Below are 22,460 nucleotides of genomic sequence, written 5' to 3' on the forward strand. Positions count from 1 at the left end.
AAATGTTAAAGAAGCAAATGTTAAAGATTCAAATGAAAGTATTTTTTTGTACTAGTATTAGGCAGACCTTCAGTAATGTTAGCCATGCTGAGTAGCTGGCTTTAGCATGTATTTAAATCAGTTCTACACGCAACAATTTACATGATCAAAAGTATATCCATAGGATCATACACATGGGCTAAAATGTATGATCTGAAGGCTGGTTTTAATTCTGTTCTTGTTATTTTTGTAATGTGATGGTTTTAGTTATTTGGCTGTTCTGAAGACATTAGCTATCAGAAAAACAGATATAATACAAGAACTAAAAATAAACCAGTTCTGATACACATTCTGCCTTGCAGAGTTTGGTTTATAGGTCTACAGTACATTTACAATTCTCATTGCATTGGGGGAGGATGGGGGAACAAATCTGAGCAGTATCAATAAGGTGCCGTTGTTCGCTCTGTCTTGTCACTAAATGTGAAACAGGATCTGAACCACAGCACAAGTCCCTGTACAAAGACTCTTCACACAAGATTACCACTGCAGAATTCAGCATAATGTTGGCATTGCTAATGGGATGAAACTAGAACAGTATGAATAATACATTACATGCACCAATCAATGTTACACTGTAATAGACTGATAGAAAATAAATACTCTTCATGAAAACCAAGGAAGAACTTTCAAACACAAATATTTTATGATTATTCATTTATTATCTTTACCAGATGAAAAGAATCAACTGTGACAAAAGTGTAAAAGCAGCATAAATGTTGCTTTATCTTTACCAAATATTTATTATTGCTTTGAAGCATGACGAGCTTCTGTACTTTCTGGGTTTTCTTCCCCTCCACCCTCCTTTCCCCTCCCAATCAGGGCATGCAAAATCTAAACACCCATTCCTGTTTAAATCATTTCTAGGCCTCTATAAATTGATTATTTGGATTTAAAAACTAAGACAAAGCAGTATATATAAAAATAATTTGTCTCATTTTGTCTGAAAGTTCCAGATTCTCTTCCTCTCTGCAGTGTGTCATCTTGCCCATCTTTTCTTCCAAGTACAACCTCTACTACATTCCTCCAGCCCCGAGTTTACCTAAATTCTTATTTTCTTACCTAGTATCAACAGCCATTCACACACATGCACCTCCCTTGAGCTAAGATCAATCTTCCTTCTTAGTCTCACTAGCACTGACAACTATATGTAGAGAGTGCTTTCCTACACAATTCCTGATTCCACAATAGTCTGCACCCACCTCTCTTCTAGGCTTCACAAACCCATCCAAGGCTCAGATCTCCTTTCCCTACTGCCCCACAACCTCCACAAACAGTCAGGCTCTGTGCAGATCATAGATACCCCCTACTAGTTGCAGTGCCTGGAAAAGTAAAAACGAAGGCTGCAAAAGGTCTGGTATCATGATAACAAAGACAGCTCTGTGTTGCAGGGCCCTGAATCTCCTCTTTCTCTGCATCCATTCCATGTGCTGTAGTCAGTCCAGGGACATAAGTTTGTATCATCATTGAATCAAAAAAAACCTCAGGCACATCATATTCTCTTCGACTTATCACTCCACCTTCTCTTTGCCTCATCTCAAAAAAACTCCAACAGTGATCATGCTCTTTGTAGCCACTATCTTAACATTCTTCCCACTTGCTGAATTTTTGAAACCTTCATTCTACCACTTACACAAAGTGGCTCTCAAAGACTAATGACTTCTTCATATATTAATTTCAGAACTAACCTATCAACTCCCATCATGATAATTATCAAGGCGCAATTATCATCCCAAAGTCTCCTCAATCCAAAGGGCTTTTATGACTATCTTCAGGTTCATTTATTACTATTAATTCTTTGTAATGACACCTCTATCTCAGCCATCTGTAAACTCTCCAAGTTTTTCAAATTGTGATTTCAGATCTACCAGTGGTCTTCCTAGCAGAATTCATGGCAACTAAAAATACAAATAAAAATTACGTACACAGCAGTCCCACTCAGCTGACAGGTATACAGATGGGCCTGCCAGGAGGCAAAGTCAGAGGCCGGCCCCTGACTGCTGTCAGTGCCAATTTAAAATATCCAATTTTATAGCATTAAAGCAATGCTTCTGTAAAACAATGAGATGCTGTTTGTCCAAATTCTAAGCACTTTATTTTCTATCGTTCCTGGTTTCCAACTTCCAAACAGCAAGGGAAAAAAAAATAAATAAATCAATCAATCAGCGTGAAGGTACCTATTATGTTAAAAAAGGCCAGAGAAATACTGTATTAGATTGGACAATATTTGAGGCAATGATCGGTATTTTAAGTTTGGACTGCCTGCAAAGAAGGGTTCCAGCCTGAGAGTTGGAACACACTGTGCTACCACAAAAGAAATGTTAAGATAAAGAATAATGTAGGGCAGCCCCAAAATTAGTCATAGCCACATGTCCCACACTATTCAGAGAGAATTTTAAACTTTTCTTCATTAACCTCATGTCTGTATTTGTTGACCACTTTTTCTTTACTTTACCAAGACTAACAATGCGCCCTGTAAAATTAAGCATCACTTTGACAAGAATAATGAGCATTCCAACAATCACACATTCTCATTAGCAAGTGATTCTTAAATATATTCCCCTTTGTCGACTTGGAAATAAAGTCTTCACTAAAGCTGAGGCAAGAAAAATACTAGATGAGCTTCACACCATTCTTGCTCTGTTAAGATTTTCTGGTATGGGAAAGGTCAGTAACTAAATTCCCTTCAGACTACAGACTGATACAGATTCAAAAATTTAAAGAAAAAACAGTATTAGAAAAGCCAATAAATGAACCCAGAATCATCTTATTATGTAACAGCTTTCCTAAATACCTCCATATTCTTATCACTCTGACCTTCATCCTTACCCAAGGATGTCAGATTTCTTAAACGCAAAACTTGGGGTAAGATTTGTTATACTGAAATGGTAAGATCTTCAGAAAAAAAGAAGAACTATTCTGTACTTGCACAGCATGCAATACACTGGGTGCCTTGAGCGTAACTGGAATCTATAGGTACCCTAGAAATTTAGAGTTACTTCACGTTGCATTAAAGATCCTGATCAGAACCAAGCACAGGCAGTCTCAACTTGAACAGAAAATTTATTTTCCTGCCATCTGAAACATTCAAGGTCACAGTAGAAGAAAATCATTCAACGTAGATCAGAGCCTGTCACCACCAGCTGCTACAGCCAGAGGACATGGATGGTGGATGAAGTTGCTAAGCTGCTATCCATCATTTTTGAGAAGATGTGGCAGTCTGGTGAAGTCCCTACTGACTGGAAAAGGGGAAACATAACCCCCGTTTTTAAAAAAGGAAGACCCAGGGAACTACAGGCCAGTCAGCCTCACCTCTGTGCCCAGCAAGATCATGGAGCAGATCCTCTTGGAAACTATGCTAAGAGACATGGAAAATAAGGAGGTGACTGGTGACAGCCAACATGGCTTCACTAAGGGCAAATAATGCCTGATATATTTGGCAGCCTTCTACAGTGGAGTTACAACGTTGGTGGATAAGGGAAGAGCAACTGACATCTATCTAGACTTGAGCAAAGCATTTGATACTGTCCCACACAACATCCTTGTCTCTAAATTGGAGAGACATGGACTTGACGGATGGACGACTCAGTGGATAAGGAATCAGCTGGATGGTCGCACTCAAAAGTTGTGGTCAACAGCTCAATGTCCAAGTGGAGACCAGTGACAAGTGGCAAGCCTCAGGGGACAGTATTAGGACCAGCGTTGCTTAACATCTTTGCTGACAACATGGACAGTGGGATTGACTGTGCCCTCAGCAAGTTCACCGACGACACCAAGCTGTGTGGTGTTGTTGACACACTGGAGGGAAGGGATGACATCCAGAGGGACCTTGACAGGCTTGAAAGGTGGGCCTGGGCAAACCTCGTGAAGTCCAAAAAGGCCAAGTGCAAGGTCCTGCATATGGGTCGGGGCAATCCCAAGCACAAATACAGGCTGGGCAGAGAATGGATTGAGAGCAGCCCTGAGGAGAAGGACTTGGGGGTCATGGTTGATGAGAAGCTCAACACGACCCAGCAATGTGCACCTGCAGCCCAGAAAGCCAACCATATCCTGGGCTGCATCAAAAGAAGTGTGACCAGCAGGTCAAAGGAGGTGATTCTGCCCCTCTTCTCCACTCTCGTGAGACCCCACCTGGAGTACTGCACCCAGCTCTGGGGCCCCCAACACGAGGAGGACATGGAGCTGTTGAAGTGAGTCCAGAGACAGGCCATGAAGATGATCAGAGGGCTGAGGCACCTCTCCTATGAAGACAGGCTGAGAGAGTTGGGGCTGTTCAGCCTGGAGAAGAGAAGGCTCCAGGGAGACCTTATAGCACCTTCCAGTACCTGAAGGGTGCCTACAGGAAAGCAGGAGAGGGACTTTTTACAAGGGCATGTAGTGACAGGACAAGGGGGAACGGTTTTAAACTGGAAGAGGGGAGATTTGGATTAGATATTAGGAAGAAATTCTTTCCTGTGAGGGTGGTGAGACACTGGAACAGGTTGCCCAGAGAAGCTGTGGCTGTCCCCTCCCTGGAAGTGTTCAAGGCCAGGCTGGATGAGGCTTTGAGCAACCTGGTCTAGTGGAAGGTGTCCCTTCCCATGGCAGGGGGGCTGGAATTAGATGATCTTTAAGATCCCTTCCAACCCAAACCATTCTATGATTCTATGACATGGGAAAATTGGGGAACTGTTGGTTGCAGCAGACTGCAGTGCTGGCATAGCCTCCTTAAAGCCTGCTCTGATTTCTCTCCAAACATCCCTACCACTTCAGCATGGCAACATTAGTTTCTCCATAGGTTACTTCTCTCACTGTGGCCTGGGGAACCATCCACATCTGACCAGTGAGGAAGAGGTGAAGGAAGGCACTAATGCAACAAGCAATACCCCACACTTCTACTGGGCAAAGGTGTCAGGGAAGGGGTCACTCATGGCAAGAGGGGAAGGGGACCTTCCCACTGAAGGATTGGAGGGCATACTGTGGGGATGACAGATGTCCAGTGCCCACAAACAACTGGATGGGGACCCCAGACCCACTCATCCTCAGTGTCTCACTTGACCTGTTAATGTTGATTAATGAGCTGAGAATGAACTCGTCTGGGAATGCTTCCCACTTTAACTTTGGCAGTGCAAGGCATTTTGAAACCCAGAATCAGGAGGACCAGGGGATCAGGCTGCAACCCAAACAGTGAAAACATAAGCCTGCTTAGGGCTCTAAATCCAGATTCTGACATGGGAACAACACTAGAAATGAGCACTAGAAATGTATGGCTTGATTCAAATTATATAAATTTTAACAGATGGGTTAAGGAAAACTACATTCCTTTGAGATTTCTTAAGAAATACCTTACATGTGCATTTTAATTTTCGATCTCTGAATATACATATATACACTTTTTTCTTAGCTAAATATGTAGCTCTTACACTTACTAACATGTTTCAAGACTAGATTTCCTCTTTTCAGCTCTGAAAACTACTACTGGATTTCATGTTATAAAAAAATGTAGTTTTAGGTGGTCTCTTCACTATTCTTTCATATTGCTAATATGCAGCAAAGCTATGCCTATATAAAGAAAAAATATCTTAAAGTGAGTTTAGACATGTAGACATAAGGAACGCGCTAGAATCCTTTTGCATCATGGGGAACTTTCCCCAAGATTAAACTAGAAGACTGACTCAAATTGTATATGTTATCTAGAAGCCAGTATTTGCACACTACTCTTATTTACATTTTGGAGGGGTCTTTTCTTAATGGTGTCATTTAAAGTAAGGCTTCAAAAGGGTAGAGAAAATTTTTGCATGTTATGGTGAAACAAAGGGCAAAAAAAATAAGGCTTGCCAACTTCTAAGCAATCAGGTAGGGGGAAAAAAAAAAAACACATTAGTAGCTAAAACTATAAAAGGGAGGGGAGTTGAATATCTTAAGTGTGCAGAAGGCAAAAATCCTGAATTGTAATCTCAACTCTTCCACCAGCTCGCAGTCCAGCCTCAGATAAATTACTAACCAGTAGCATTTAGCTACCTACAATTCAAAGTTCTGCTTCTATTTACCAGGAATGCTTGAGATCTTAGATTTTACTTATTCACTATATATTAACACTTCTTTAATAATTATTTTCCTATTAAATTCTACTGACATCTCAGAGTAGCAGAAGGAAAAACCTGCAGAAAGAACTAAACTGCAATCATCTTATACAGTTCCTCCATAATTTATTTCGTATTTTATGAATTATAAGCTCCTTATCAACATTCTTCCTTTTTTACAATGTACCAACTCTTGACAGGAAAGCTAAACATATTTAAAATATTTGTCTTTTGCTGCACTCTGCTGGAACAATCCATTTTTCAAATGAAAGCAACATTGTTCCGTATGCAATGCAAAAGTTAACAAAAGAGTGGCAAAAATCCAGGAATCTTATTTCTTGTAAAAATATACTCTTTTGAAGCACATGTATTTTTCAAGCCAGAATTTAGACATTTAAATCCATATTTAGTTGACCTAATAAAGTGGCTTCTTTTAAAAGATAGAGCGTCTGCAACATTCCTAGATAGAACAGGATTAAAGAGGGCTCCCTACTGCTGAGAATAAAACTGCAACAAATTAAGTGCCTCAATAAGGCACTGAAAATCCTCTTGAAACGCAGATTGGAATAGTACAGACTTGCATGCATCATTTTAACTATCCTTCACCTGATAAACACACTATATTTTAAAAAAAACATATGCACAGAAACCTAACCCCTTCTACTTAATCCCTGATCAAAATATGAAAAAATTAAGAAACAACATAGGTTATAAAATCCATAGAAAATGAGACAAGACTTTGAATCTCTTCAAAAAAATTACTACAATTTACTGGACATCTTATGAAATTTTAAAACTTACAGCCCCATTTGTTTCATTAAAAAAATGAAGAAACTTACCTGGGCTAGAGAACAGACCTCAGCTTGTGTTAACAGTCAGAGCTATTAACTCCCATGATAATTCACTCTGGCTGAGGATCTGCTCCAGAATCACCCAAACTGGCCACACAAATTAAATGTGACCTCCTACTAGAAAAATGCACCTCTGATCAAAAGAAAAGGTTATGACTTTTTTCTTTCCTTCCCCCACCTTCCCATAGAGTAAACTCCTTTGCATTGACCATAAACTTCCAAAAAAAAAAATTTGAAGGGGAAGTAACAAAGATGCAAGAGAACAGAAATGTCACCGGCTTGTTCTAGCAGTCTTCAGAGGGCAATGAGGAAAAGCTTTCACTCTTAGACCTGTCTTGGGAGTTGCAAATACAAATGTTGGCACCAGTCCCAGAACACAAAGCATACTTTTCAATTTTTACTAATACCTGCTAAAATTGTATCTTGGCATTTTTGCTCGGAAAGAAAATTAAGGAATGATCCTTCTTAATGCTTTGTAATCCACATAAATCTCAAACTCTTCTCAGGGAAAGGTTTCCACAGAATTTCTTTTTTTTTTTCCTCAAAGAACAACAGGGCCTCTTAGGCAGTCATTGCCTTGCTGAATTCAAAACCGAGAATAAATACAGTCAATAATCAACAAATCACCCAAACCCTCACATGAATAGTGAAGTAATGGTTAGAGAGCTTACAGATACAGAATGTATAAACAGTGACATAGGAAACAAAACATGAAAAGAAGTTTTTAGAGAAACTCTCTACTCCAAAGGTTGAAATACTTAGCCTAAAATTGGATGGGCCAGCCGGTTTCTCTGTAAATGCACTGCTGGTATTCCCCCCACCCCTATCTTCAAAAAAGTTTAATAAAATACACTTCGAAATTGAAACTGGTTTTAATAGGAACAAATTTATACACTAGAGGCCAAATGTTTCTCTGTTCCATAGATGGGTTTCCCACAGAGAAAAAACACATGAGCAAGATGAAGACTTGTATCAACATGTTTTTCTCCATTTGTCTCTAGTGTCTTTGTTAAAAATAAAAGGTTAGTGACATCGCAACAACAAACATAAATGGAGAGTTATAACTCAAACTGTAGCCATTTCAGTCTGCAATTTTTAACCCGTAATGTAACAAAAGATATCGGAAAAATGGGTGAAGGAACTTTTTGGAGACACTGGGCTTCCAAAAGCAAATGGACAGTGCAGGCAACAATTTAAGAACTAGATAAGGAGAGCAGTAGTTAAGTACTGGGTAGGAATCAAGTCAGACAGACAAACCTGTTGTAGACAAGCTTCCACTACTGTGGATCTCAGAAAAAAGTAGAAGAGGAAATGAAGGAGGATATCTTTGCACATCATAGGGAATTCCACGTCGTGTAATTCTAACTAATTGCAATTAAATTACAATCTCTTCACATGCTTTTATACAAAGGCAAAACCAGCAAAAGATAAAGCAAAACAAAATGCAAAAATACAATCCAGTAGACATGAATAAAATACTGAAGATTAACTCAGTTTGCAAGTTGTTCATAACTTCTGCTGTTTATAATTTCCACACATAATTAAAAAACCAAAGACAAACAGGAGAAGTGGTCTTTAAATTTGTCAGAAAAGACAATTCAACAGATGTTTTAATGAATCACATTCCTTGTGATTCTGATCAAACAACAGACTTCTTCCCAAAAGGAGGTAAAAATCTGAAAGACAGCTATTAGTAGCCAGCAAGTAATCTGCTTCATAGTTGTTTCCACAATAAAAAGAGAAAAGAAATAGAGTGTATCAGATGCTCATAAAAGCTGAAAGAAATAAATGTAGCTAGAAGACATAGAACATATTGAAACAACAGTCTTTCTGAAAATACTTATTTTAAGACAGACTTTAAATTGCCTATTGGAATGTAACAGACAGCTAATGCACGCTAAAATGCTCATTAAGGAGAAATGAAAAAGTAAGGAAAATGCAAAAAGTTTACTTTTCCTGCAGCAAAGCATGGAATTTTCTCAAAACTCTGAAACCCCATTCATATTAGAACAGAGGCAAGGACTACTGTTTTCTTTAACATGTCAAATCTAATTAGCTAGCAAATATTTAACCAATAGCTAGAGGTTGCTCTTTAAGTACTAAATAATGAGATGTAATTAAGATGGCAAAGGCAAAAGGTTACTAATTTAGAGCATTTCTATGGTGTAGTGTTTAAATTATAGGTTTTATACAAAACGCATGGGCCAATGCACAAGAAAAAAATCCAATTTTAACGGAATGCAGAACAAATTAACATTTTAACATTATAATACTACTCAATTGTATAATGGGATTTTGCTAAGTGTCACAGCACAGAAAATAAAAGTAACACTCCAAGGTATGCTTGTTAACCTCTTCAAGCTAAACATATTATGAGCCTACTAACAGCAGTAAATAGACACATTGTAACATGAAAGCCTCTGAATTCAAAGGCCTTTAATAGGTGTTGCTTTTTCTAAGTAGATTGGCCATAAGAGTATAAACAGCCAACAAGATAAAAATTATGTTATCCATACTAAATACATTCAAATTTCCTAAAGGGAAACTGAATGGTTCCTTTAATAATGATACCAGACGGCTTAGCAATGGTTTAGCAAGAGTAGGCCTCAGAGTAGGCTCTAAAAGGCCTACTCTGTGTTACCTTTACACAGAATCAACTTTCCTGTCAGTAATTTCCTTTCAGCTAGAATAAGAGAATAACAGTATGTTCTGAAGCAAACTGCGTGTTTTGTAGATAGAGTCTGCTTATGGGACTGATAACAGTGTTATAGTCGTCAGTGATTCTTGCTTGCCCTTAGTCTTAGAAAATCCAAGGTCTCTGTTAAATTCCTTGCTAATCATAAAGAAGGGCCAAAGACAAACAGGACTGTGAAAAACAACTTTGTGATGTCTAAATTAACTTGATTCACAAACTCTGGCGCCGGAGGAGAGCAGTCCAGTGAGAACCAGAATAACATCTTCTCCTTGAGGCCACCTGCACTTGGCAACAAGAAGGCCTCAACCACGCTTGCGCAGAAGCACAATTATGGGGGGATTGAGACCACTAGAGACCCCCAGGGACCACCCAAGACCCCTTCCCCAATTTAGTACACATGCGCAAATACAAGTACATAATGTATTCGCATATGCGTAAGTTTCTTGGAATAGGTGGGCTTTTCTTGGAATTATATGAACATTCATTTTTCTGTAACGTATATAATGAGTATGCTTTTGTTCCTAGGTGTGCATGCTAGGAGGAGAGATCCCCCATGCGCCCAGCGCCGCAATACACCAATGTCGGCTTTCTAAACTATCATTTGGTTTAGAGAGTTTTCTTGGTTACTATTTTCCAGTAACAATAATACCATTTAAAAAAAATCCAGTTCCTGTGATACATAATGTCTTTTTCTCCACTTCTCCTTCCCACATTACAGGAATGTGGCCTGGCAAGTATAGTCTTCAGCACCCATACATAATGTTTTCTAGGTTGACAAAAAGGCTTTTTGGAAAAATAAGGATTACAGCTGTTACAGTCAAAACCTGCCGCCTCAACATTTCAGCATCCTGGTCATCCATCCAATACGGGACTCGAGCAAACACTTAATTTTAAGATGTCTAAATAATACCAAGCCTGTATCCATAACAAATTGCCAATATTAAACCAAGAAATTGGGAGCCACAAAACTTTGACAAAGAACTCAAGGCAAGCAAAATGGGCAGAACATTCTATTTATTAAAACCCTTAAAATAACACCTCTGTAGTTATGATACTTATCATTACTGTCTTCTTCCTTCCTGACTTTTGACCCCCTCAGTTCACTACAGCAACTTTTCCTGCATTAACCACCTTTTTCCTTTTCATACATGGTTTAAATTATCCACAACAGAATAATTAAAGGCTTCACAATGTAGAAATACCCACTGTGTGGAAGTTAGTAGTTACACACAACTGAAACATAAAATAGACCTGTTGACATGCCAACTGGCAAGAAGAAATGGAGAAGGAAGTTTTTTTCCTTTTGTTTTTGACAATTTAAAGATTTAACCAACAGTTCAGCTCCAACACAAACTGTACGTTTTATTAAAAAGATCTAAATTGGGAGAATGACCACACAAGTTACATTTTTCCTCAGAGAGGTAGTGGCTAGAGAAGCAGCTCTGAGCTGACTGCAAGGCACATACACACAAAGAAACAGATTTTTTTTTTTTAAATAAAGTGCCTATATTATTTTTGAATTTTTTATTTCTTCAGGAATCCATAGTCCACTACTGTACTGCCTCTGGTAAGTAATACCAAGCAGAATCCTAACTCAGCTGATCAGGAGTGTGCAACAAATACGTAAGCAATATTAGAGGTACTGGTCAGAGCAGGGGACTGATGACCTGAGATCTGTACCCACCTCTGACATTGGTCTCTAGACTGTAGACCAATGGTCCATACAAGTCATTTTGGGCCAGCCATCACCAGTGACTAAATTAAAGGTCACACTTGTAACAGTACCCAAGATCAACAGAACAGTGATTTAGATGCTCATTCTCTATATGTTAATGGAAATAAGTAGTTGTAGAGACTGATGTAAAATGATTTTAGATTAAGTTAACAGACAAAATAGCTTGGTGTTGCTGGGTTTACAGTAAAGTTTACACCTCAATATCCAACTCACACAAAGATCTGCAAGCATTAGATGAGTAAATTTAGTTATTTTGGCCCTCAAATATTTATTTCCCAGGTGATTTGGGGCAGGGGGGGGAAGAAGGGAGGTCTTTTTGTTTTCTTTTAAATCAGAGTTAGGCATAAAATTCTATTAAATTACATGACTTATGTAGCTCTCCCCCTTATTATTTAGTTGTTGGTATAATAAACATATAAGTCAACATGAACCCAAGCATTTCACTGAATCCAAGTATCAAAGTCTCTGAAATATTTACTTGGCATGAATTTGAAACCAACGTATACTTGCCATCCAACCACAACGCAAAATTATCATGTATTATACATCAAAGAAATCAGTATCACTTATTGTGAGCTTACACCAGAAAACGATCTAGTTCAATGTTATTTCAGCTACCTGAAGGCACAATACCCATGTACGTACTGGTAAAACAAGTACAGTAGCTACCCAAAAGCAAACTATTAAAATTACATGAGAAGCGACCAAAAATGTTCTTAGTACTGCATGCAGAAATGAACCAAAACTGATAATTTAATATTTCACTTAATTCATCACATCTGGACCACTCAATTAAAATGAGCAACTTCACAAAGATCACATATCCAAACTCGCAGAGTAACCATTGTATCTTCCACCATATACGCTCACTAGTTGTTCTCAGCTGTATAGCTTTTATGTTTCAGCCCAGGCATCTGATATTTCAGATTATCAGATATGACATTTCTTTCAAAGAAATAAGACTTATCAGTATTCCCTTCTTTGAGGAATTATAGTCAACCAGTTCCATTTTCACTCTTTCAAATGCACACAGGTTCTTTCAGTCCCTACACAAATCCCTCATACACGGTCTGGCGAGCTCATGTTCGGCTGAGGATACAAGGTCTACCCTTACAAAGGAATATTACTTTTTCCTCTTCAAAAAGTCATTAGCCAATGAAACAAATGTCACAAGAAGTGCCAAAGAACAATTATGGTACAAGAAGTGACATGAATCACTTCCTGCCATTCCTTTATATACCAGAGTGTACAATCTGCCCATACCCCTGAGGACTCAATCAAAGTTTGGGGAATCCTCTGCTAGGTCACAATGCTCTAAAGTGGGAACCACACCTAGAGTGGAGTGGGGAAAAAAAAATAAATAAAATTACATCTCTGGTCCCTTAGTGATTTGAATGGAGCAGTGAGCGTTCAAACCTGGCTACTCACAGGTTCAAGGGGAGTAATTCAGTAGATAGGGCAGCAGATATGATGGCAGCACAGTGTAGCCAAAACCCTCCTTTGTGAAAACGTGACAGGCCAGACTGAAAGCAGTCCAGCAGACCCCAGTTGAGGTGCTTTCTGCCATATTTACATACACAAGGACACTTTACTTACAACCTCTTTCTCCTATGATGGCTGTATTATTTTACATGCATTTAACTCCCTCCACAAAAAACCTTACTGAAGATATGAGCAATTTTACTTATTTGTCCCACAAACTGGCTGACCTGAAGTGAAGACTGTCCCCCACTGGAGCAAGTAACTGCTACTACAGACCAAAATACAGCAGAGTTGTGCAAGCAATCCTAATATATGCTTCCCAAGCAGAGCTAACTACTTTCAGACATTTTTGGAATACATCTTCTAATAAAAAGAGGCTTTGATGACATTTTAAGTATTTCACTGTTAAAGCAAAATAAGCTGAGGGAAACAGAAACATAACACTATTTGAACACCAGTAAAATAGAGAATTTTAATTATATGTAATAGCCAATAAGCTACTTTTAGTGGCTATGAAAAAACTACATTTAGCAGAAATGGCAATAAAACAAGAGAAGTTAAATATAACTCCTCCAAAGAACAGCATATTTATTCAAGCCAAAAAGAGCTAATTTATACTATGGGTGTAGTTCTCACTGACATTATCTGGGGAAAATGACTATTACAGGAGTGGGTGTGATATATAGCCTTTGAGTCATGCATGATAAAGCCTAATGGTTTTGCTTTGAGGTAAAAGTCCTTACTAATCAAGTAATGAATCATTCACAAAACGTCGAGTTCCTGAGGCCATATGTGTCAGAAGTGCGACTCTAGAGAGAATACTCAATCATTAATGATCACTTTTAAGATTTTTATCAACCGATTAATAAGCAAGGAAAGGAGTTAAGGGGCTTGAACAAAGAGTTAATGGACCTTTAACAACATTCCATGTGTTTTAGTGAATAGAACATAATGAGTTTTATCTGCCACTGACCACAAACCACCAACGATCGAAGTGCTCCACACATCGCAAGTGTTAAAATAACACAAGGAAGAGTACTTATGCTTTCAAAAGATTAGAAAATTATATTTACTTTAAAAAATGTAATGTCCATACTTATTTGGTATTATACCTACGTAGTAGATTACAGATTAGAAATAAAGAGTCTAGCTTCCTAAATCAGTAGCTGAACATGTGGTAAGGAGAGAAACAGGAAGACTTCTTTTTCTTTAGTATATTAGATGCTGGACCTATTGCTATCAACTATCAGAGGTGAAATTCTGCCTTTTAAGATATACAATTCTTAAAAGACACACAGGAACAATTCCGAAGACTAAAATGAAGGTATGATGAATTATGTGTATGTACACATATATATGTATGCACACATGCACACAAACATATATCCTTCTGTACTACTGCCTATAAATTACCTACATCTAAGGAGGGCAAAGGCATTTGCCTTAGATATACTCTTCATCTTTGTGCTGAAATCACTGTGGAACTATCAAAAGAAATTACTCCATCTAACAGCCCGAAACCACCAAGGTTTACTAACCTACAGTATTCCCAGTTCCCTAAAATGAGGAAAAAAAAAAAACTGACTATAGGGAAGTCATTTCAATCACATGAGTCTGCAGCCAAGTCCCAGAAATAACAGATCCAAAAATCAAATGGGAAGATGTCATTTGATAGCTGGGGGAATCTTCTTCTCAGAGCAGAGTAAACGGGAAACAAACAGAGGCAAAGAGGGGAGATTGTGCTTCCTTTCAAAAGGCAGTGACAAGATCCAAATCTCTTGCTGAAGAGATGAAAATAAGTTAGAAACTTCCAATTAGGGTAGCTCTGTTTTCCACATAGCTCTATTTTTTGTGCTGTCTTTCAACAAAATGAATGTGCGCATGTATGTTTAAAAATCCCTTCACATAATTATAATTTACTTTAAGTGTCAAATACACATACCTTCAGCAGTGGGGAAATTCAGTAGCAGGAACTGGACAACACTGGAAGAGCTGTTACCAGTTTGAGTTAACTGGACCTCCAGGGAACTCTGAGCAAGAGAGATACCAGATACAAGAGCGCACCTAGAGCACATGCCTAAAGACCAAAAGACAGAGAGCATCTGCAGTTCTGCTAGTCACAGCACAGCAAAAGGTTAGAACGGATCTGCAAAGAAGGGTGCAGATAGTCACAAAATTGTTCCACACCAGCTGAAAGACAGGAGACCGTGAACCATCTCCAACTGGGAGTCACATAACATTAGTGCAGTGCTATGAAGAAGGTGTATTAGCACGGTTTTTGTTCAACTTTGACACAGGTACAAAGTTTCCAGATGGCATCACATTCACATCTAACTGGTGTTGAATGCAGGTGAAGCAGATGTGTGACAATGTCTCCAGGCATAAAGGCAAGCCCTTAAACACTGGGCCAGAACCCCATGTCTTATAAATCAGGCTCTCTGGAATAACGGTGGTTTAGGTCAGCTAAGGATCTGTTCTGAAAAGTGATCAAAAGTGTTAGACAAGGTGGCCGAAATATGCTTACCTTTAGGCATTTGTTAACTGTTCATTAGAATATTGGTCTTCATTTGAAGTGCTGACATTTCAGAGAGGGAATCATATGATTCAGAAGATACAATTCAGAATCAACTAGTTATCTCAAGCACGATAATGATTTACACCCAAAACTAATTTTCCCTGATAGTGTCAAATACTATAAAATGGACAAGAACTGGCACTTTTAATACTTAAAATACTGCTTGACAAGGTTTCAACACTCTTGCTTGATCACAAACCACAATAAAAGAGAGACATAACATGCATGATCAGCAGCACTAGGGTGAAAATGCCTCACAATTGCCTTGTTAAGTAAGATGTGCTCAAAGGAATTCTAACCCAGTTCCTTTAAGTTCTGTCCAAAATTCAGATTAATTACACATTCTGCTGAAACCTCAAGAAACAAATATTTAATGCACTTCCTGTGGCTTCCTAAATTATGTCCATGGATACAAAAGATTTGCTTTTTCTCCATACATTTTACTTTGAAAGTTTATTGTATCATAGCTTTCTCTTTTTGGATGCTTTTCTAAAACAACGTTTAGTTAACACTAACATGAGCTGAATGTTCTTTTTGTGTGTGTATTTTAGAGTAAACTTAAACAAAGCTGGAAGTCAGATCCTACATGCTTTAATCACGTGTTGATCTAATTTTTTTCTTTCTTTGAGGAAAAGAATGCTGTAAAGTTAGCTTTCGATTTGATTATTTAAATTTCAACTTTCAAGACTAGAATAGATCCTGTCATGTAGTACAGCTACTCAGCGTCACTCTGAAAATAACATGGGATTGAAGGGCTCCAAAAGGATCAAACCAGTTGCAAGAAAAGTTATTCATAAACAAAGAACAAACGTAAGGACATCTGAATACCAATCCTGTGCTGTGGCATGAAACTGGGGGCCAGTCCTAAGTTTTAGCAGCTGGCATTACTTCATCACACAATTGCTTAAATGCCATCTCAAAAACAAAGTTCATCAAGTTCTGAAAATACTAGAAGCACCTTTCTTCAAAACTGTCATATGAAAGAGAAAGGGTAACTCCTGTGACATTACTAATTAAAACAACCAGTGCATTCATTTAGAGACATTTGGCTTCCAAATCCTTCACAGAATTCATCTTTCTCCAGAAGTCTCTACTGAATGCTGAAGATCCCCAGCTAACATCCAGGGCTGTATATGCGCAGGACAGCTCAGATCACAGACCTCAGGGAAAACGGCTACCTTTACACGCAGATAAAGCTTTCTCAGTCACAGGCGACAAATTCCTACACAGTTTCCTGCCGTGTAAAGAATTAAAATGGATCTTCCTGATGGAATTGCCTTCTTCATTCTAAGTGAGGAATCACGGTATTTCTACCTGGAAGCAATTGTGTTTGTTGACCACTTCTAACAGTCTGATGGTGAAATGCTACCCTTACTTTCCAGTGCTGCTAGCTATATGAACAAGGTAAACAATATAAGAATGCTGAAGGGAGAACAGATGAGGTAGGTTACACTGAAAAAAACCTGTAGGAATTATGTTTGTTCCTATTCCCTGTAAACAGTAACCTATGAGCACCTCTTGAAATTTAAAAGACTATTTGAATACTTTTCCACTTGTTTCAAGCAGAGTTTTTAAGTGAAATATTCCCATGTGTGTGAATCTCTTAAAGTTGCAATTCATATGCAGAACTCACAAGATAAGCCCAAGACCAGCCAAGATAAATACAAACCATACACTAAAGACAGCAGAATGAACTGGACAACTTCTAATTGTTTACAGAGCAAGATCTGAAAACTTTATTGAAAGCCACTTTATTGCTGCTTAGAGCTAAGTACTTCTGTGAGACAAGTTATTCAGTAATAATATAAATAAGATGACCATGACAGAAGAGCTGAATTTGGAGAAAATAAAGGGAATAAACTTGCAGCATCAATTAGTTCTAGCAATTCTGTCTAGAAAAGCAGTTAGGTCCTCTTACTAATGGCAAGATGCTCTCAAACTTACAATGCACCTTAAAGAAAAGCTAAAATGTATCACCAATCAAAAATAAAGACCCACTGTTGTAGAACACATAGTTACTAAGCCTAGATGTGTGTGGTTACGCAACTGTGCTGACCATTTTTGACAGACTTGTTCAGTCGGTCCATTCCTAGTAACTGTCGTTTCCAATGACCACACAAAATTTTACAGCAACATGAAGATCCAGAAATCATTAAGTTCCTCTATATATTTTTCAAATTCGCAAACTGGGAGGGGAGAGACACTATTAGTATTTCTACTGAGACAAGGGACATGATCCATCTTGTCTGGTTAGGTGGCTACTGCCAGTCAGCACCAGTGCACTGGCTTGACAGCTCACAAATAAGCAACCGACAGGGGGGTTGCTGTGGCCATGGGTAAAAGTTGAGGTGTTGGTATTAGAAAGCACAAGTGAGTTATGTGGTTTTCCAGGGTGGGGATGAAGAAGCCTCAGAACATGGGGAACCCTAAGGTACTGTGCAATAGCGGCAAAGAATAGGAAGGGAGCTACGCTTACTACACACAATCAAAGTACAGGGATGTAGGACAAATCTGTTCGCTTCATGTTTTGTCTTAATTTTGCTACCTTTTATTGTAATCCAATGCAAAGTAGAAGCGATTGCTTTGTCATCACATTTTCTGTAAACTTGAACTGTTAAAACATGACTCTGAGACAAGACTGAAGTACTTAAAATTGGTTAAGCAACAGTTAGTGCCCTAGGAGAACTCCACCCCACGTTTCAAATTCATCCGTCCTCCTCTTTTCCTCAAAGAATGTAACTGCAGTAGTCTTCTAAACATGATTACAGGGTTAAACACAGCTTACAGCCAGACACAGATAGTACTGCTTAAATTCACTAGGATAAAATCTATGTGGGTTGAAATAAGAAATGAACCATCTGATTTTTATGACGTTTTTAATTCCAGCTTGTACCTGGAAACCCAAATAATGTATATCAAGAGTCAATGCATGAAAATTATAATTCCAGGGCAAGCACCCGCAGCTACTGCCAAACTATGATTTTTTTTTAATATGACAGAAAACACATCGTAGAGATTAAAGATCATTAAATTACACTTTCAAGCAATAACATGTCTCTAGAAGGTGAGCATTATACAAAGTACATGCTGTTTACAATACCTACTGTAAAATTTGCTGCAATCTCATTTCATATTTGAAGTCCTTTAAGCTACAAAACATCAATTGAACAGTAGCTGAGATTGCATAGCTTTTAAACTTATCTAATTAAATTCCTTTCTTAGAATGAGAGCTAGCAACATTTCCAATTGCACTGGTAATTTTTTTTTACCAGAGATCAAGAAATTAATTCATAGGCATACAAATAGCATCTACCACAAATTGATTTTTCCATTCTTTTCATAGTACCTTCCTACAAATCATTCCTAATCATCATAAGAATAATATTTACTTTTTCTAACATACAAAGCTACTACGTATATAACAGCTTTTCTTTTCTTTCCAAAATGGAACACCTTCCATCGCTATTTCTTAACTGTTAATACTCACTCCAATCTATTTGGACCTATAATATTACTTTAGAAAGAAAAATTTAGAAGACTAAACAGGACTATAAAACCAAAAGCAAGCTTTTCATCATTGCACACGCTGATGCCTGCTTACACATTACTGTGAAGATAAAAAGGCTAAAGTTTCCGTATAATAAACCCATTAGTAATTTTATTGCAGCACTAAATACATCCTGCCTTGTTGGTAAAGTACAAGGACTAATACAAAAATTTTGTTCATAAATAGAAATGCTTTTTACCAGAGAGTCAAATACAGCTTGATTAATTTTCTCTGGTTTGCATCTATAGGTTTGACACACGTTGTACTCACATATCACACAAATACAACTTTTAATTTTCAGATTTTCAACTTCAAGTAACATTTACGATCTACTTCAGTTGTACAACTCAGATCAGTTCAGTAATTCATAACAATTTGCAGGTGGGCAAAGAAACCGTACAGAATAACTTTAAAGTAAGCATGTATCATACCTAGGCAATGAAACTACATGAGCTGAATATTCACCGTTATTTGATTTGGATTAAAAAGGCTGTTCACACAGAGGTTATATATCTCCTGTATAACTGTTCTGATGCAAGGAAATAAGGGAAGCAATAAGAGGCACCTTTATATTCCTGTGGATTTGAAGAGGTTACACCATTATAGCTTCAATTTTTTAAAAAAATAGTTAACTATAATAGTTAATCTATTAAGAATGTAAATATAGAGCCCAAGTCAAGGAGATTCTGGGTTAAAAAGAATAATAAAATCACATACTCATACTAACAGGAAACTCCTTCCTGTTCTAGATGAAAAGGTTTGGAATACGCTATAAACCAACACATATACATTTCTCTTCTGACTGCAAAACCCAATGTAAAAAGTAACAAAACCTTTCTTTGTGCATAACAATTACCTCGGTGAAAAATGAGGGAATAAAACAACGCAAATCTTTCTCTTCTCATTATGAAGATATTTAACATAAGGGAGGACATGAGATTCTCAGATAATGGTAAAAATAAAAATCAATTTCTTTTCTAGCAGTTAAGAGTATTTTATTGTGGGATTTATCATATCTGTTTTATTACAAAAACCCTGAAAACTTCTACATCACTTATTCATAGTTCAATCCAAATTCCACTGAAGCAATAAGAGTCATTCCACTAAGCATCTACGGAGTATGGACCATCATTCTTCATTGAATGCATTCTGCATTAGGAAAACTACTAAACACAACCATGGTGCTCAAAACAGACAACCTTCCAAAAGGAAAAAAAAGACACAAATTGTCTGAATAATTCTTCTGAAAAGCAGTACTCTCAAAAACACAATCATATTAATTCCAGTGTCAAAAAGGCCACATGCTTAATAGAACTTTTGGAGTGAGACTTCATACTGTCCATATTTATCTGGCCTCATTATTCCTTTACTGAAAACACATGTACCCTATTTTGAATACTTCAACTATTTGCATTAGATATAATTATTCAAATAAAGACAGAATATTATACTGAATTAAAGAAAACAAGGTCTTTTCTAATATAGGAAATGCATCAAGCAATTTCATTTCACTCACATAGCAAAGAGAAAATATTAAAGCCCTACCACAGCTCTCACTTTCAAAACAACATATGCAGCAGTGGGGTCTCTATGGTAATTACTATTTTAATACACTTTTGTTTGTACTAACAAGAATAACATTTCTTTGTTGCAAGGGGATTCACACCAACAAAAGAAAAATGACAGAGGAAAACTAGGAAGAAAAACATGAGCTTGCCTAAAACAAAGTTTTAACAAATGTAGAAAAATGTGAGCATTTGTTCTCTCAAAGAATCTTTTTCCTCATTATCCTTTCAACTACACTAATTCTAATTTTAAAAGCTCACAACAGCAACTGTTAAGAAAAGCACCCATCTAATTTTGGTTTGAAGGACCTTATAAAATAAGCTTCTGTAATACGCATCTATTTCAACTACCTGACTTTGTCTCATTCTCGGAACTCATCTTTCAATTCAACTGCGTAGGAAAACTGTCAAGCACATCCCAGCTGCTTTTAAGTTTAAAGGCAACAGTTCTACACAGCAAAAGCAGACTCAAGAGACTCACTTTTGTGTATCTTTAGGGCTTATTTAGTCATGCCATTTCAAAGTGTTAAAGAATAACCTATCACAACAATACCTCGTATTTCTCAAAGTAACCAGAAAACCCCCACTTTCAAACTTAAACCATCTCATAGTTAATTCATTCACTGTAAAGACTGAAATAAAGACAAATCTGACTCATATCTAATCATCCATGGAAAGGCAGTCTTCTCTAAATTGGATAAATGTTTTCTTAGAGCAAACAGTAAGGAAAAATATTTTTCCTTAACACCTTTGTTTTTTTAATTGTTGTGATATACAACAGCACATAAAGGTAAGTTTTTTCCAGCAAGGAATGTAATTGCAACTCAGTTTCCCTAACAAGGCAAGTGAGAAAGTAAAATCAGATATTCCAACAGAAAAGCATAAAATGCATAAAGGAACTTCTTAGCAAAGGGGGACGCATCATGAAACAAGGGTTATTCTAAAGCAATGCAGAGCTGAAGCAGGAAAAGGAAGAACAATTGTTTTATTCCTTGTATACCTCCAGTATGGAGATGGTTTAGGAATGATTTTTTTTTCCAACATTGTTTTTCTGCAGCTATCACATTCTGAAATGATTAGAACATAAAATCCCCATAAGGAAGGACATGGTCAGCCTCAGACAATTTTGTTGTGAATGTTAGACCAGCCAAACCATTCCACCAGTTTACAGTGTACCATAAAATATTTACACAAGCTATGAACTATAAAATATTTTCACATGAACTATAAAATATTTACACTATCAACATCAGTTCGGAAAGAATAATGTGCTGTCAAGCTGGTGTGACCCAGGAGTAAAGATTTTGTGGTCGCAGATTAAATAAAACTATTGCAAGTCATCTGGAAAGTTACAGGGAATATTAGGTTAAACAAATTACTGCTTCCTGGTCTCTTGGATGGTAAATGTAACCAGGAAAGCAGAGCTTATATGCTTTAAGCTAAGTTTTACCAACAACATAAAGAAAGGTTAGGCTCATAATCAAACTGTACTGACCTCTCTGAATGTTCCTTCTAGCAAGGTGTCCAGATGTTGAAGAGGAGCCGGAGTTTTGTCTTTGAATCGTGTCAGCAATCGCCTCTCAATAGCTCGAAATTGTACAGCCCTTTCAGATAACAGCTCCTGAAATTTTTCAGCATTCAAACGTAGCTGCAATTTAAGGGTTTTCAAGAATTCAGGTTAAGGGTCATGGATGCACATTCCAAATGAAATAGGAGAATGACAGTAAAACTTTGGGGAGAGTGTGTATGATTCAAGCATGATAATGTCATTTATACCGGTTTCATATTTTACACTCCTAGTGAAGCTTATTAACATTTTCAAGAATTATCATTTGCCACTGAAATCAAAACTAATTACCAACAGCCACAATAATCTGTGAAAATGCACAAATATCTCAACAAGAAGCCTAAT

General features: G+C 37.5%; 1 protein-coding gene across 4 annotated transcripts in view; it reads right to left on the reverse strand.

Annotated features, from left to right (window-relative positions):
• Positions 1–22,460, reverse strand: part of BBS9 (Bardet-Biedl syndrome 9) — a 345,480-nt gene that overhangs the window by 206,442 nt on the left and 116,578 nt on the right. For 3 of the 4 annotated variants that reach the window (XM_068405604.1, XM_068405603.1, XM_068405605.1), the window contains one exon: positions 22,044–22,196. In XM_068405604.1, the coding sequence (XP_068261705.1) occupies positions 22,044–22,196 (153 nt within the window). Of the gene's footprint in view, positions 1–20,109; positions 20,183–22,043; positions 22,197–22,460 lie in introns of those variants that run through there. The other variant, XM_068405606.1, reaches the window with a different exon arrangement.

This window comes from Nyctibius grandis, chromosome 7, assembly GCF_013368605.1.
Source record: "Nyctibius grandis isolate bNycGra1 chromosome 7, bNycGra1.pri, whole genome shotgun sequence".
In the NCBI taxonomy this organism is placed as follows: Eukaryota; Metazoa; Chordata; class Aves; order Nyctibiiformes; family Nyctibiidae; genus Nyctibius; species Nyctibius grandis.